The following is a 17,996-nucleotide window of genomic DNA, read 5'->3' on the forward strand; positions in this document are numbered from 1 at the left end:
AAATAAAAAATTATCCAAATTGTAGCCCTACAAGAGTTTAGAAAAACTGCAATTTCAATTGAATTGAGATGCTGTTTGATAAAAATAAACTCAATCTATTTGATCTAAACCTGATAGTAATAATAAGTTGACTTTTTCATTTCGCTAATTCTCATTTTGCACATGCTTTAGACCAATAGAGCCCCACACATTGACGTTTTGGAGCAGTCGTACCATACCTTACCAACTCACCACAGAGAAAAAATGTATCTTTCCCACCCACGGTGACGTCACAGCGAGGTTGCCGTTTTTATTTTCACAATTGAATGAGTGCCAGATTTGCTAAAAGTGAACGAAAGTTTGCAAGCGTGTAACTTAGTAGCCTGTTGATATTTTTTACGATTTGTTGGTCAGGGAAGTTTGTTAGTGTCAACTCTTTGGTATCTTAGATAAATTTAGCAAATTTATTTTCCTGTCAGAGGCACTTTAAATTTTTGTGGTTCCATTACAATTATACTACGCACTGGTACATTCTCATATCGTATATGGGATAACGATTTGGGGTTCATGCTGCAAGACACAAATGAACAAGCTTAGCACCTTACAAAATAAGGCTGTCAGAATAGTAGCAGGTGGCAGGTGGTCTGATCATGTCACACCTTTCTATAAGAAACTTAACATACTCAAGCTTAAAGATTTGTACGAACATGAAATTGCTAAATTCATGTTTAAATTTGATACGGATGTATTGCCTCTGCCTTTCGCACACTACTTTGAAAAAACCAAACTCATGTATAATGCACGACTTACTAGACACTCTTCCAATGATTGTTATTTTGTCCCACGTTACGCCTCATCCCGACTCCAGCGCAGCATTAAATATGCCGGAGTGAAAGTCTGGAACTCCTTACCAACGAGCTTGCGTAAATTGTCATTTTATTCTTTTAAAAAACAACACAAATACTCACTCATCGCCAAATATTAGCACGATTAATTTTGTATTACCTTTATGCTACCGATAGACTACTAAATATATTTCTCTATGACCATCTTCTAACACCTTGTCTCAATTTTCGTTATTGAATTATTCTTATCGCAATTTTAGAACTTCTATTAGAATCTGGGGTATCTGCTTGACTCGAAGACCCATGGTCTCTTCGCAGATTCCCGTTGCTGGAAATTCCTTTTTTATTGCTGTATTTATTGTATTATATTTACCTACAACGAAATAAAATCAATCAATCAATCAATCAATCATGCAAAACATTGACGGGGGTGGGTGTTAGTTATACTTTTAGCCTCCCTTTTAGCTTTTTACTATTGCATGGTTAATAATGTTGCTTAGAAAACAAATTGGTATCAAAATTATAGTTGGTGGGTGTATTTCAGCTACTTATGTACTACATGGCCTGGATTTCTGGATATAGCACAATGTGTATGTGCAATAAACGCAACGTCAAATCTTCCACTTTTGACAATTAAGTAACAATTTGCTGTTATTATATCTCACAAACCTGACGTGATAGGATAAATCTGAGGTCAGATTCGGATTCAGCACCCCAAAATTACCCTAAATCCATCGAAAAACTCCATGCAAGAAAAGTTGTGTTGACCAGTGTTATTAATATTGGAATAACCTTGTATATGGCATACGTAAGCAATATGTTCAAGAGTTAAATCTTCAATGAGGGAGTTAGTTTCCGCCGACATCAAAATATTGAAGTGGCAATAATTTGTATTTCCTTTACTGCGAATTTGTATTCCCTTTCAAACGTTTTCGTGGATGCTGTATGTGGTCAATTCAAGTGCTTCGACAATAATTTGTTTTGTGTATTTCCAGGAACGCGGCATGGACAGTGAAGAATTCGGGGTCATACCAGCCAAGCAACGCGTAGAGAGGAAAGAGCGGGCCAGATTAAAGCAGGTCAAGTTTTCACAAATGAAGCCCAACTTGATAGAACAAAAGGTGACTCCATATCACATTTGTGTTGTCTTTTCGTTAATTTCGATTACGATGATTCATTTTTGCTGCAAATTTTTTTACGTTTTGAGCTTCTGCCAGTGTTAAAAATATAAGTTTATTGCATTGAGTTTGAAGCTAATTAAAAAGATTCAATAGATTTGCTTTTGTCAGGTAATAACTTTGATTTTTCTCATGTTTCGACCAGGGATTACAGACTGTAAATTTAAACTAGGAAAGTTGTGAAAGTGTTTTTTTATTGCTGCATTATTTACTTATTTAAGTACAATAAACCGTTCAGGAATCCATCAGTAACGTGAAAAGAAAAAAGACGAACACATTCAGCAGAAAGTTTCCATTCTACAAAAGCAAGGAAAACTTAGACGACTCTAGTGACCAAGAAAGTGGGTTATTACTAGGCTTCCTTTTGCCTTATAGATTGTTGATATAATGTTAGTTTACATTTGAAATCGGCAACACCAATGCAACCGGAGGTAAAGAATCCGTACACCTATAAGCAAGATTAGTGTTGGGCGATATTGAAAAAAACAAAACGATACGATATTTGAAAAAATACTCGATATTTCGATACTTTTCGATATTTTTGTTCTAATTAAGAAAAGAGTTTCTCAGTCTTCGAAATTAGTGCCGGCAATTGCCGAGGTGATTGCCGACGCAGATGCATGAATGGCGCATTAGCGTCGGCAATGAAAATGCCGAGTCCAAATGAGCGCTTGTAAGGTTAGGGTTAGACATTCCTCCCGGTCGTTATGCCACAGCCATAGATATGCTCCTTAGTCAACACCCTGATGGAGCTCTGCGAAAGAGGCGTGTGGATGGGTATCAAAGAACGAAAGCAGCAAAACGTGGACGCTTCATTGCGAAGACAGTGTAGATTTACAGCCAAGCGATGAGCCTCTTGATGTGTCCGATTCCAGTGATGACGCGACCACCTCATCCTCCGATACAGCATCTGATGCTTCCGATTCTGACTAGTTCTTCATCAAACAGACTTTGTGTTGCTCGCAGTATCCCAATTGTGCCGAAATTATGTTAGCGCTGGGGTTTTTTTTGTCGAGACTTTTCGGTCATTTGTCCGAAATAACTTGAAAAAATTCGGTCATTTTTTTTTATTTATTTCGGTCATTTTTTCTGATATACGATATTTCCTTTCAAGTAGCTGATACAAACCAAAACTTGCACTTCCTGACTAGCTACAACATTAAGTTTCGCTGAGAAACGTTGTCGTGTTTTATCTGAGAAAAGTTGGAACAGACAAACGTTTCTTCAACGTTCATCAGCGAAACTTCAACCAAACTTTTTTTCGGACATTTTGACCAAATTGACTATTTTTTGCGGACATTTTGTTAAATAATCGATCAATGACCGATAAATGACCGAAAAAAAAAAAACAGTGTTAGTGCATACGTAAATCGAGGCAATCTTCTCGCAGGGAGCTATTAATTTGTTACCGGTACCTGGTTGAACAATTAACGTTATTTTATGATAATTCAACGTCGCTAGATGTCGAATTAATGTAAAACAAACGTAAATTTCTTATTGGGCATTGTTGTTATGCAATATAACCAATATAAGCCGCCGGGAAAATTAAATCGATTTGTGCTGACTCGAACGTTGAATCAACCCAAATTTAACTTACTTTTATTCAACGTGAATCACCGTAACAGCGTGCGTATCGCGTTGTTCGCTTTATCGCTACTTTTGGTATTATTACATCACAACAAATCCAACAGTGCGGTCGTGATAGACTACTCTAGTATATTTTTCGCTTCTCGTTTTACATGTTTTGGTACAGTTTTTTTCGTCATAAACGTTCACAGCAATTGCCGAGGCAATTTCAACTTTTGCCGTTTGGCCTTGGCAACGTTTTTGTAGGAGTTTGCAGTTACGAGTTAGGGCTGTAATAGTCAAAATATCGAACAATATTGAAATAAATATCGATATTGAAAAGATATCGTATCGTATCGAAAATTCGATATATCGCCCAACACTAAGCAAGAAGCAGATTCTTTATTTGATCCTACTTGAATTCACATTTGGAATCGTTCTCCACATGTGGTTCATCACAATGTGCATCTACAAATCCGAGTAAAACGTAAATTTCATAAACAAAATGTATCGAAGTCCGTCAATGTTGTACTTTCCATGAGCATCACTTGTAGTTGCCAACGATACTTTCATTTTCACAGACAATTTGACGTCGAATAGAAGCGGAAGTGAAGCCAGCTTAAGTGAGTTTGGTATTCAATGATTCTTGGGTTTTCATTTTTTTTTAGTTTTGTTTAGGGGGAGAGGATTGATCGGCTTTTTTTTCAAATTCAACCTTAATCTTGACTTAAGGATACAACAGTACATTCTAAGACCCTTGGTAAAAAAATTAAAATTTCCATCCAAACCGGGAAAAGATGTGCAATACTCTTAGATCAATTTAATGTGGTAGCCTGCTTTCTATTTCCTCAATACAGAATTTTTGTATATTCGGTACGCTTTTGCACATGCGCGTAGTCATGCGCACAAATGTAAATTCCCATTTTTACCGTGTTTACGTTGAATTAAAACCAATACAAAAAACTGTTTGCGGCTGTCTTGCAACATTTTTAACGTGTTTTAGTAAAGTAGCAAATAATATTTAAGCTTTAAATGCCATAAGACGTCCACGCAATACGATGCAATTTTACGCAACAAGTAATTTAGGTTGGGGGGTGGTTTTTAGACAAAAATTTCAAAAAAAAATTGTACCAGAGGTCTTAGAATAGACTGTTGTATCCTAAAATCGGGGCAGAAATTAAAATCAAAATTATGCCCCCTCCCCCTTAGTTATATAAATCATCGATCACGATGAAGTGATCTGATGAAGGATTGCAATTAATTTGGTCTTCCATTTAATGTTTCAAAATTGGATACGACTTAGTGAAATTTTGCATTTTTTATGATTTAAATAATTCAAATATATAAAAAATAAATAAAAAAATCTTAATTTTCTTTGATTGTTTATTAAAAGCTGAACTTTGTCAACGATGATGAACTTTTCTTTTAGAGGGTGATACGATACTGTCCTACGAAAGCGTGGAGCAAAAAGAACGTAAGATACTTTTTTCTTTGAAGCTAGTGGCACTTCTCTAGGAAGTTGGTTATCAGCCTGCAGATTGTTATCACAGTCTATGTTGATGCTTATATTCTACTTTTTTGAAATAAATATGATTGTTAGGTAAGAAACAAACTACCCTACTACTCATCGTTGGTAACAATGCTAAGCTTTGTGTGATAAAAGTGTCATTATTAAATGAACAAAATGAAATTAAATTAAGCAAACAGAAAATTGATTTTCAGTAAAGTACACCCGGCCTATCGTCCTCCTGGGCCCATTCAAGGACCGAATAAACGATGATCTCATGGCCCAATATCCTGAAAAGTTCGGCTCATGTGTGCCTCGTGAGTATGAACTTATTTTCTGGCTTGTCATTGACTCGAGCTCTTTCCCGCGCGTTTATATTTTGGTTATTGCTCTCATTGTTTTTCCGTTTTAAAACACGAACCTACCAACAGACGAATTATAGCTCAAGTAAAAGGCGACAATATTATTATGAACTGACTTGAGTTTTTGTCGATGGGTCGCTTTTATTTAACTAACAGCACAGTTTGTTTCTCTATCTCTATATGATTCTATTCAGATTGGTTAGGTGGTAATGTTTTGGCCTGCACTAGATCTTTGTGACTACGATTCATCTCACAGACACGTCTAGAGAGAAGAGAGAAAATGAGGTGGACGGGAAGGACTATCATTTCGTGGCCTCCCGGGAGAAGATGGAGTTGGATATACAGAACCGCTTCTTTATCGAGGCAGGCCAGTACAACGGCAACTTATATGGCACCAGCGTGCAATCTGTGAGAGATATCGCGGAACAGGTAGACATTGGCATATCTTGCTAAAGGTCTCTGTCTCATTTTTGACTTTTAATAGTCAAATTATTATCTAACACTGCATAGTGCATACTGACGGTAAACCACGTGCTGATAAACGTTATGATCCACACTGCTTCAAGCGAAGTTGTGCACAGCGAGCTATCATTTCTTGCACACTGAACAATGACATTACTGAGAAATACCATTGTTTCGGTTCAATAAAAATGTAATTTATCCTGGTTGGATTTTTCGAATTCACCTAGCTTTGAAATATTTTTCTTATGATTTAACCTGTACTTTCAATTGTATGTTCGTTAGGGTGGCCAAAAAAAATGGAAATTTTTTATTTTTTTTTGCACACCCTCTCATTTGAGGAGGATTCATGAAAAAATGACACTGTGAAAATTTGAAGTGAATCCGACAAGAGGAAGTGCTCTCCCACCGACCTCAAAGTTTGCTTTCTTTGGCATAATTCGTCAAAATTCCTTGAATATGTGACGTAATTCTTTTTTGACTTATCTACATTGCAGTTGCAGCATTTTTGTGTAAACCATTGTTTTACTCTGAATTTATGATACAATAAGTGTTTCCACATGCAGAAAAACATAAATAATGCACAAAATAGATCACATTAACAAGCGTTTGGTATCAAACAAAATGCACTAAACTTTAGCTAAAACCGCATAAAAGTATGTTCACCAGTCACGATCGCAACGCTTCAGGTGACAACACATTGCCCAGAAATTGCAAAAGAAATGTTTGTAAAGAGTCAAGCCATTGGTTGACTTTATTGCACTTGTTGGAAGCCGCTTTCTGTGGTGCTCGACCACTTGATAGAGGAGCTGGCGCTGTTGTTCATTTTTTGTATGGACTTCATTGAAGTCAGTAGCTAATTTGACTGCCCGCTCTGCACAATCATTGACGGCTTTGAGATGACGCCAAACTTTGCATGCTTCTTTATAATCATCACGATCACGCCATGTGTCAACAGAAGCAGTGACTCGAAAAGGTTAAGTGAATGCTGTGTTACAAACTGTGCCAAAGAGAGACGTTAAAACTTGACAATTTTGTTTGGGGCAACACGACGAACATCTTCGGGAAATGGGTCTTTCTTAAGAGCATTAACGATTGCCTTCTTTTCATCTGTGTTATTATCACTGAATAAAGGCAGTGCAGCAAGATCCTCACTGATGTACCACAAGCGCAACCTCAACTTTTTTCTGCCACTTGAGAAATTGCATTGTCAACCTCTTTATAATCCTCTGTGAGCTGTGACATTGCTAGGTCATTTGTAGGGGCAGATATTGATGAAGGTGCTGCAAACCAAAAAGTGGCATAGATGGTAGTAGTTAATATTACTTCATCTGCAACTGTACTGCATGCAAGTGGCAGTGTAATCTTATTGACCTTCATCTCGTAGTACACGACGAAGAACCACACCCCATACAGGCAGCTAACATGGCCCTCAAGAGAGTCAACAAATGGACACCCACTCTATAGTGTTGACTCCCTTGAGGGGCTATGTCAGCTGCCTGTATGTGGTGTGGTTCTACGAGATGAAGATCAATAAGGTTACACTGCCACTTGCTTGCAGTACAGTTCTTGTGAGTGAAAGGTAATATCGCTACCACTGCAAAGACTCACGTTGTTACCAAACTAAAACGCATCCATCAAGAGCATATAGGAGAATCAAAGCACAAAGGGAGGCGAAATTCAGCTTCCCAGCTGACCTCAGAAGCTGACTTCACCCAGAGCTTAAGTGCATTATTTGATATTGCACATGCTAACTGGGAATGCCGCATAACAATACCAGAAGACTGCCAGTTTTTGATAGACCAAGGTGGTGCATGACAGATACTGATGACAACAGAGGACCCAATGCATCGGCAAGCTGCTGCAAAGTATAGAAAGCGCAAAGATGATGAACAGAGACGCAACAGAAATCGCATTGATCCAGTACCATCAAGTGCTGCTGCTTTCTCATCTGAAAATGATTAGCAGATGATGAAGATTCTTCCAGTGACCCACTGTTTGCACCGTAAATCCAAATAACACCAAAACAAAAGAAAACCCAGTAGGAGCAGCCATTACCAAAACGCTGCATTATCGATAATCCACTGTTTAATGCAGCACTGAACAGAACTATAACATCAAGTCGTCAAGCAATGATGATCGTCACTCCTGCTCTTGCTGCAGCTGGAATTGATATAAATGAATTGACAATGTCACATTCCTCTGTCATGAATGCCTCGAAACACCTCACGTGAAAGCCTGGCAGCTGCAGTGCTGCAAAAATTTAAACCAACAGTTACAGTTCCACTTGTTGTTCATTTTCATGGTAAACATTTGACTAATGCCAATGGCACAAAGTGCGAATCTTTGGCCATTGTAGTTTCTGGTATGCATGTTGAGATACTGCTTGGCATTCCAAAGCTGCCTGTTGGAACGGGATCACTAATGGGCCAAAAAGTAGTGGAATTCATACACGAGTTGTAGCAGAGCACTTAGCTGCACTTTGTTTTGACACGACATCAAGCAATACGGGAATCCACACTGGAGCTATCACTGTCATGCAGCAGGCATTTAATCGAAGGCTGCTATTTCTTGCATGCCATGATCTCAAAGTCGTCAATGATTGTGCAGAGCGGGCACTGGGCAGTCAAATTAGCTACTGACTTCAATGAAGTCCTTGCGGAAAATGAACAACAGCGCCAGCTTCTCTATCAGGTGATCGAGCACCACAGAAAGCTGCTTCCAACAAGTGCAAGTAAAAGCCAACTTGCCAACAGCTCCATTAAATAAAATCAATGGCTTGACTCTTTACAAACATTTCTTTTGCTTTTTCTGGGCAATGTGCTGTCACCTGAAGCGTTGCGATTGTGACTAGTGAACATACTTTTATACGGTTTTCGCTAAAGTTCAGTGCATTTAATTTCATACCAAACGCTTGTTAATGTGATCTATTTTGTGCATTATTTATGTTTTTCTGCATGTGGAAACACTTATTGTATCATAAATTCAGAGTAAAACAATGGTTAACACAAAAATGCTGCAACTGCAATGTAGATAAGTCAAAAAAGAATTACGTCACATATTCACGGAATTTTGATGAATTATGCCAAAGAAAGCAAATTTAGAGGTCGGTGGGAGAGCACTTCCTCTTGTCGGATTCACTTCAAATTTTCACAGTGTCATTTTTTCATGAATCCTCCTCAAATGAGGGGGTGTGCAAACAAAAATAAAAAATTTCCATTTTTTTTGGCCACCCTAATGTTCGTGTACCATTTGATTTATATTTGCGACTTTTCAGGGGAAGCACTGCATTTTAGATGTGTCCGGCAACGCTATCAAGCGGCTGCAAATGGCCGGGTTGTGGCCCATCGCGATATTCATTCGCCCCAAATCAGTTCACTGGTTGATGTAAGTTGATGCTCTTTTCAGTTGTAGACGCTGATCTAGGTTTGTGTAGTTCAAAATTTTATGTTGTTGAACTAAGCTTTTTAAAATTTGTTGGAATCTTTGTGAAGGAGTAGACCAATAATTTTAATCTTTTAATTTCTCCTGAAGCACTCCGGTCGCAACTTTCCAAAAGGTACCATAAAAAATTCCCTACTTGGAAGTTTGACCAATCAGAGTCGCGCTGATAAATAGGGTAGGCAATTTAATATTTGTTACTTTGAATTTTGTTTGGTAATTACAGAAGAAAAAACAGCAATAGCAGTGGTGAGAATCAAACCCACATCAATGAAATGACTACCATCGCCCTAACCCTCTGCGCCAAGTCAGCCGATGCCAGACCGATGACCTTTAGATTTATAGTGCAGGCCCTTAGGGGCAAAAATGAGCATCTTTAGGCTAAACGTGTTACACGTTGTTTTTTTGCATTTTTTTGTAGTTGATGAATCTAACTTCAATTTTAGTGGGTGCCGCAACTTTTTGGGTCACGTGATCACCCCCAAATCGGGGGTTCCCCCCAAGTCAATTTTGAGCTCTTTTCACGGCATTTTTATGCAATTAGATACGTTATTTTTTTACATTTGGACTGACTGCCACTACAAAATGCACGAGATAAAAATCACACAAAATTATGTTATTAATGACGTCATTGTGACGTCATGTATTAATTTTTTGCTTGTTTTTTTCTTATTGTAGTCGCTTGTTTGTTGTTGGTGTTACTTTTTTGGTTACAATAAGTTACCAATGGTTTTTCAACTGATTTGATTAGTATTGAGTGTCAGTACTAACATATTCAAAATGTTAAGGAATCCAACTTCCGGAAAGTGGTTATTTTCAAGATAGCTTCCAAGATGGCCGCCAAACCATTGAACAAAACAGTAAATTGACCATAACTCAGTCATCATATGACCAAAACATGTAGTTTTGGTGTCTATATCTAGGTTTTTATACCCTGTGAAGTCAATGAGACTATTCTCAGAATTTTTGAATTATCTGATAGCCTATAAATTCAATATGGCAAACCAAGATGGCCGCCAAACCATTAAAATAACAGTAAATTGACCATAACTAGGTTATCATATGACCAAACGTGTAGTTTTGGTGTCTATATCTAGGTTTTTATACCCTATGAAGTCAATGAGACCATTCTCAGAATTGTTAAATTATCGGATAGCCTATAAATTCAATATGGCAATCCAAGATGGCCGCTAAACCATTAAAATAACATAGTAAATTGACCATAACTAGGTCATCATATGACCAAAACATGTAGTTTTGGTGTCTATATCTAGGTTTTTATACCCTGTGAAGTCAATGAGACTATTCTCAGAATTGTTGAATTATCTGATAGCCTATAAATTCAATATGGCAAACCAAGATGGCCGCCAAACCATTAAAATAACAGTAAATTGACCATAACTAGGTTATCATATGACCAAAACGTGTAGTTTTGGTGTCTATATCTAGGTTTTTATACCTTGTGAAGTCAATGAGACCATTCTCAGAATTGTTAAATTATCTGATAGCCTATAAATTCAATATGGCAATCCAAGATGGCTGCCAAAACAATTAAAAATGTACAATAACAATGTATTGTTTATTAAACAACCCAGTATATTTCTATCACAGGGATTTCTATATACAGGGTCATCAATATTTAGCGTTACAATCTATTTCATCCATCGAGGTTCTGGCTAAAGAGTCGAGAGTGTCGTATGGGACCATGTCAACTTTACTCCGAAAGGACCTGAAGATGTCTCCATTCAAGCATGTCAAGAAACAACAACTTTCTGCTCAAGTTGTTGATAAACAACTCCAAAGATCCCAGATTCGTCTTTCCTGCATTCAGGATGGCATGCTACCAAATCTCGTTTTCAGTGATAAGAAATTTGATGTTGAACATCACTTTAACACCCAAAACGATCGGGTTTGGTCGAGGGATGGGATGAAGCATCTCGAGTGGTAACAAGGAAACAATGTGCCACCTCAGTGATGGTCTGGGCAGCCGTGACAGAGTCCGGTAAAAGACCCCTCTTTTTCGTTGACCAGGGGGTGAAATTGAACCAGCAAAACTATCGAGATGACATCCTCGTTAGCGCATTGTTGCCCTGGGCCCACAAGCACTTCAAAAAACGTCCCTGGTCTTTTCAGCAGGACTCTACACCATCACATGGGGCTAAAAATACTCAGGTGTGGCTTTCCGAGAATGTCCTGCACTTCATTCTCAAAGAGGAATGGCCCCCATCTTCTCCCGATCTGAATCCCCTTGATTTTGGGATCTGGTCATACCTTGAGAGCAAGGTCTCGTCCACTCACCATCAAAGTTTGGAAGCTCTGAAGGTGAAACTGCAGAAGGAGTGGGCCAAAGTCCCTTAGAAAGTAATTCGTGACACATGCAAGGCTTTTCCTAAACGTCTTCAACTAGTTATTGACGCAGATGGAGGACATATTGAATAATATTTTGTGTATTAATTCTCTATTGCTTTTTCCACAATAATACATTTGCCAAAATTCTAAATTTTCTTTCATTTCATAAATATAACCAATTTAAGTTGTAACGATAAATACTGATGACCCTGTATAGCCTATTTGTGTTAACTGAGCAGGCATAAAGAGCTCATACGATGTGGTCATGTAGACTCTTGACATAATCAGCGTAAAGAAAGCAAATGGATCAAGTATTACTAATGCTCATCGCTGTCACTCTCGATGTCATCGTCTGTAATTATGTGATTGCTGTATGGACACATGAACCAGTTTGGCATGGTCCACATCCAGCATGGTATGGTAGCACATATCTCCGGCAACTACAGTGAGGTGAACACGATTCGCAAATGCAGTGATCATTTTCAGTAGGTTGTCCGGGGCAGCTTTCATGTCCGTCATGATTGGAACCATCTGATTATTGTCTACTTTCCATCCCCAGTCTAGAGCATCCATACCATCTTCAGTAACCTACCCATCCTGACCATAATCTGGTAGTAAACTCTGAGGCAGTGGAATTTGGTAAAGGATGATGTAGGTGGCAAAAGTTCAGGGTGAACAAAGGATTTGGCTGTTTTAATTTTCTTGACCAATGTATTGTATCGCTGTGTTTCTAGGTTACTACTGCCATCGTTGCCAAACGTAACGGTCATAGCTTTGTTTCCAAGATGATGTGGTCTGTCTGATTTGGGAGAATAAAGCAATTTGCACATTCTTTGATTATTGGTTGACTTTTCACTAGTTTCTTGAAAGCGTCTTCTTCCCGATACCAAATATCCTTGACGTTGAATCACAACCGGTGAATGCATGAATGAAGAGGAGTTGTGAGCATAATTATGTCTGGTCCGATGATTGCTTTAAGTTTGTTGATGTCGTGTATCTTGGTTGCGTAAGCCTTTTCGGAGCGGAAGTAGAGGTCTTTAATGTCTGGGTCAGTGTCAGCATAGCGTAGTATCAATATTAAAAGGTCCGTGTCTTCACCAATTAAAGTCGTACTATGTCGATGAGGGCTGTCCATCTGCCGTCTTGACGATGTCAACATCTGCATCACCTGGAGCGTTCCTCACATTGCAGCTTCTATTCCTCAGTTAAGCAGAAGTTAACCTTCCTTGTTGGAAGCTCGAGGCAAGAACTGCTCCTTCTTTCCAATGAACTTGGTGTCTACAGTAAAGTGAACAACCGGGTGGACGTTCATGCCGCGTCTTTGATGGGTATTGTCTTTGATAGACGGACCACCATATCCACCACAGACCACTGTTGCTAAGCGATAATGACGAATGGTAAAATCTGCATACGACTGTGCAATAGACCCATAACTGTCTCCAGTTTCAATGGCACTCGATGCAACAAGAACCCTCCATCAAGGACGTAGTGATCGGTTTTCGAGGCAGATTCTTTCACTAGTTCATAATCAGCTGACATCACACTGCTGGCATGTTCTGTGATGGCAGTAGGTATTTGAGGCTTATCTTCTGCAAGAAACAGGGTCTGGGTGTTACGTGGCTGTCACAAGTAATACTCGTCTTCCTCTCAACTGGCCTGAGTTTTTGGGAAATGACAGCAACAAAACTACGTGATATCAACTGGTTCAACAAGCTGTGATAACTCCAGTCGATCCAAACTTGTTTACGATTGTTGTAACATCGTTAGATACAGCTCTTAACAATCAAACATTGGACATGTCTGAGGTTTCCCCATGTGATCACGAAGAGGCAGACACCCGTATGTTTCTCCATGTGAAACATGAAAAATCCGATGCCATAGTCAAAACAGTAGATACTGATGTGGTAGTTATTGCAATTTCGTGTTTTGACAAGTTAGAAATCTGTAAACTATGGGTTGAATTTGGAGTTGGAGAAAAAACTCGCTTCATTCCAATCCATGATATTGTTTCATCTTCACCTCAATCTCCGATGATTTGCGCTTCTTTACCTTTGTTTTATACTATCACAATCTGTGATACTGTTTCGTCTTTGGAAAAAAAGGCTTGGGATTGTTGGAAGCTTAATCTTACCGCAATGTGTGGCTTATTTAACTCTCTGAATTTTTCAAGCTCACCTAGTTCTATAAATGACATACAAAAGTATGTCATAGCTCTTTAGGCAATAGTCCTACTATCACGGATGTAGACGAATGCCGTTATATGATGTTTACCAATGGTTGCACTATTGAAAAGCTGCAACCAACGTCAGCTGCTCTGATGCAACATACACGCAGAGCGATACATCAAGCTGAAATACGGAAATCAAGCCTCGTAAATGTTCAGCAACTACCTTCTCCTTTAGCTTGGGGTTGGAAGCATAATGATGCAAATCAGCTTGTTCCGTTTTGTCAGTCTACTTGTGGCTCTCGATGTTCCTGTAAGAAAAAATCCATAAAATGCACAAGTCTTTGTTCATGCGAGTACGAAACATGCAATTCGACCACAAAATATCCAATCCTCTCTGATGTTTCATCTTCAATCCACATTGACGTTTCATCTCCAATCCACACTGATCATTCAAGAAATGCTTTTGACTTTCTAAACTCTATCTTGTAACTTGAAAAAACTTGTCGTACACGAATTTTTTTAACATCAAATTACGTATGGTAGAAATTTAACATCGAAAACCGCTAGTTTTTTCATCTTGAATTAACAGTGTTAAGACTCTGACATTGCATCATCTGGGGTCGTGTATTAATTTGATTTGTAGATCATAATTAGGCCTACATATTATTTTAAATTTTAAAGTGGCATGACCAAAAGGGAAATTCACCCCTGGTAGCTGCTCTTCTGGTTATTTCCTTGATGACGTCGTTATTGCGTCATACTGTACTGGAATTATTGTTATTGCTTGCAATTGTAAAATTTTAAGCATTTGCAAAACTTATAATGAGAGTATTTGATCGCCTTTTTCGGAATAAACTTACCTTTGGTTCCTGAATTTGAAGTTGTCTAGTTTTAATAATGTAATGATGACGTCATAAAAGATGTAATCATGACGAAACTACTTTTAGGAATTGTGAAATGGTTTTAGTAACCGGTACTCCAACTAAAACCAACAGCAAACGACCAAAATAGGTTAAAAAAGCAAAAAAATATATGTGATGACGTCACAATGACGTCATCAGTAAAATTATTTTGTGTTTATTTTGTCTCACTTATTTGTATGTGCTTTTTAAGTTAAAATATACAAAAATCAAATATGTAATTGCACAAAAATGACGTAAAAAGAGCTGAAACGTGATTTCTGGGGAAATCCCCGATTTGGGGGTGATCACGTGACCCAAAAAGTTGCGGCACCCACTAAAATCAAAGTTGGGTTGATCAACTGCAAAAATATGCAAAAAAACAACGTGTAACACGTTTAGCCTAAAGATTCCCCTGAGGGCCTGAACTAGCTACGATTTGCGTTTTTCCTTTGTTCTTCCGAAGTTTTAACATCGGAGATTTTAAACGGTACCTTTTGGAAAGTTGCCTCCCGGTTGGCTAACTTCAGCGAGGTGAACACTGAACAGTCGTGTGCGCTTTTCCAGTAATTTTCAGCAATCATCACACGGAACCAATAATCTTACTTTCGTCAATGATGCAGCCGTAGCACGATAAACATTAGTGCTGTGGAGTCGGGCAAAATATACGACTCTGACTCCACAGCCAGACACTTCAAAGAACTCCCCTTAATGCACGTGGAGTTGAACTTAAAGTCTGTATCAGAGACCGAAGACTTCCATCCCAGCTATGTCGTCCTCGTTAAGAAAGAATGTGATTATGTTAATGGAAAGTCGGTTGTCGGTTGGTGCACTGTTGATGTGAATGGTGCTATTTGAATGCGAGCTATTTCAAGATTTTGTCACTTGTGTTCGTTCAGGGAAATGAACAAACGTCTTGTGGAGGAACAAGCGAGAAAGATTTACGAACGAGCAACTAAGCAGGAACAGGAATTCGGAGAATACTTCACTGGTCAGTTATTAACTGGGCCGGATTATTTTATGGCATGGTTTTTGCCGCCATCTAGCAGTTGTTTTTCTATGCAATATTTCTCAATTTAATCAAGTTAAAGCATGTATATTGCCACGATTATCTGCCTGTAGCACAGTCTAAGATGGCAGTCATAATGCCTGACGTGCCAGCTATGTCCAACTTGTATGCCAAACCGCAGCATATTTAATGCTATATGCTTCAGTTTGTGAAAAGATAATGCTGAAATTCAAATCAAGACATTAATTTTTGACACAATGTGAGTAGGTGCATATCACTACTCGTACGCCCAACAATAATAATAAACCATGATTCCTTGCAGCCGTCGTTCATGGGGAAACTTTGGATGATCTTTACAACAATGTTAAGGGCGTCATCAAAGAGCAGGCCGGTCCCGTTGTGTGGCTTCCTGTCGCTGAGGGGTAATTAGGATCGGAGAGATGAATCGGGCTCTCATTTGGTGGGTTATAAAGAAATTTGTTGTTTCTAATAATGATGACCAACTTTCAATAGCCTACAATATCCCTTATTCTATTAGCTTCGATCTTAAAATAAAGTTCCATTTTGCCTTTTTCAAACTAAACATGAATCATTGCTGTATTTTCAATTTAGATTCAGGCGACAGAGCGAAGGAACTTGAGTGGATTAAGCTAGAAGCCATGTGAAGAATATTTATACGAAAAAGGCCAAATGTTTTCCGAAGAACAACCAGACGTTTTTCGCATGATTTCTTATATATTTTTAATTGTTGTTGTGACGTCATCTTGGCGTCGTCATGACTTGACGGTACTTAACCTTCGTCGTTTGTTTTATTGGTGCTAACACTTAAATTTTATCGTTTTTGTCGAGATTTATAAGAAACGGCCTAGCCCGCTAACCTTCAACGTTAGTGCTTTGCAACCGTATACAACCCAATTGTTGAAGATTCGATTCGAAAGTTGTAAATGGATTTTATTATCAGCTTTCATTGAAGTTTCTACAAAATGATTTAACAATCAAAACGTTGATTTGATTTTACTGTAACTTGATTTTGTAAGTTACACATGGAATTGTGTTTATGAGACCAAACCTTTTATTCAATCTCACGCTGAAGTTTGCGAAACTTTCCAATGAGGAATCAAATTTAGTGTTTGTAGTTTGGAAGTTCTTTTGTTTTACATTTCATGAACATATTGTTGGATACTGCGATAATTTCCCGAGGACTCTCGTCTCCGAGATAATTGGCGCTACCAGTTTCTTGTTTTACATTCCCGCGTTGTTTTTATGACGCCAGTTGTTGTTTTCATGTTTACATAGATTTAGCGTCACAAACTGCAAATAATTTTGAACGATTGTCTCCTGCGTAGCCAACCCAACATCTGGGAAAAAATATGATGGAGAACTTAAAAGGTAACAAATAAAACCATGACGATAGTTGTGAGTGTTTCATATTTTCATCATTTTTGATTTTCTATAAACCTGGTGTTTAATGTTGAGTTTGAGTAAAACGCATAGCCCAGTATATAGTATATTAATATAGTGAGCCATGGTAAAAACTTGACATCCAACATTTTAGTTAATTATGACGTCATCAAGATGTGAGCCACGGCCCTTGAAAATCCAAATACCTCAATTTTGATGTATTTCTGAAACCTTGGGAGCCGGCGACGTTCACTCAAGGTGAAATCGTTACCAATTTCTAATCATACAGTGATTTCCTGTGGCATATGCGGGTCGTTGTGTGAGCCTCTGGGGCCGAGGGTCTACCCTTTTACCACCAGGCCCGGATTTAGGGGGGGGCAGAGGGGGCAGGTGCCCCGGGCCCCCCGACTTTTGAAGGGCCCCCCTAGGTGGAAAAGATGTAATTTTTTGTTATTTTTTTTCCTTTCAGCCTTTAAAGTTTCTGCAAATTGCTGTGCAGTGCTGAATTAATGCTATTGTAGACGTAGAGGTGGATTTTCGCGCCGTAGGCGCGAAAAATTTTTTTGCAGGGGGCCCCCCGATCTAAAAGTGCCCCGGGCCCCCCATCAGCTAAATCCGGCCCTGTTTACCACCCCAGATTCACGGTGTTTCCGGACTACACTGAAAGGCTACTAGAGAGCAGCCAATCTTTGGTTTCATCATCCATGACGCGCAGACTTTCCACTCCGTTAGGTGACTTGAATAATGAATATGGTACAGTCATTGATGATGTGGTCTGCGGACTGTTCCTTGGCACCACATTTACACGAGGAGGAGGAAGAGGCCATTCTCCAT

At 38.7% G+C, this 17,996-nt stretch overlaps 1 protein-coding gene across 1 annotated transcript in view; it reads left to right on the forward strand.

The window, feature by feature from the left end:
• LOC145764515 (disks large homolog 4-like) overlaps nt 1-17,174 on the forward strand; it is a 102,366-nt gene extending 85,192 nt beyond the window's left edge. The window contains exons 16-25 of the mRNA XM_082576133.1: nt 1,820-1,945; nt 2,241-2,343; nt 4,150-4,191; nt 4,998-5,042; nt 5,291-5,392; nt 5,694-5,866; nt 9,174-9,283; nt 15,652-15,743; nt 16,084-16,221; nt 16,374-17,174. Coding sequence (XP_082432259.1) covers nt 1,820-1,945; nt 2,241-2,343; nt 4,150-4,191; nt 4,998-5,042; nt 5,291-5,392; nt 5,694-5,866; nt 9,174-9,283; nt 15,652-15,743; nt 16,084-16,187 — 897 coding nt within the window. The 3' untranslated portion in view covers nt 16,188-16,221; nt 16,374-17,174. The remainder of the gene's footprint in view (nt 1-1,819; nt 1,946-2,240; nt 2,344-4,149; nt 4,192-4,997; nt 5,043-5,290; nt 5,393-5,693; nt 5,867-9,173; nt 9,284-15,651; nt 15,744-16,083; nt 16,222-16,373) is intronic.
• Nucleotides 17,175-17,996: the final 822 nt, after the last annotated feature.

The sequence above is a fragment of the Aplidium turbinatum genome, chromosome 2 (genome assembly GCF_918807975.1).
Source record: "Aplidium turbinatum chromosome 2, kaAplTurb1.1, whole genome shotgun sequence".
Taxonomy (NCBI): domain Eukaryota; kingdom Metazoa; phylum Chordata; class Ascidiacea; order Aplousobranchia; family Polyclinidae; genus Aplidium; species Aplidium turbinatum.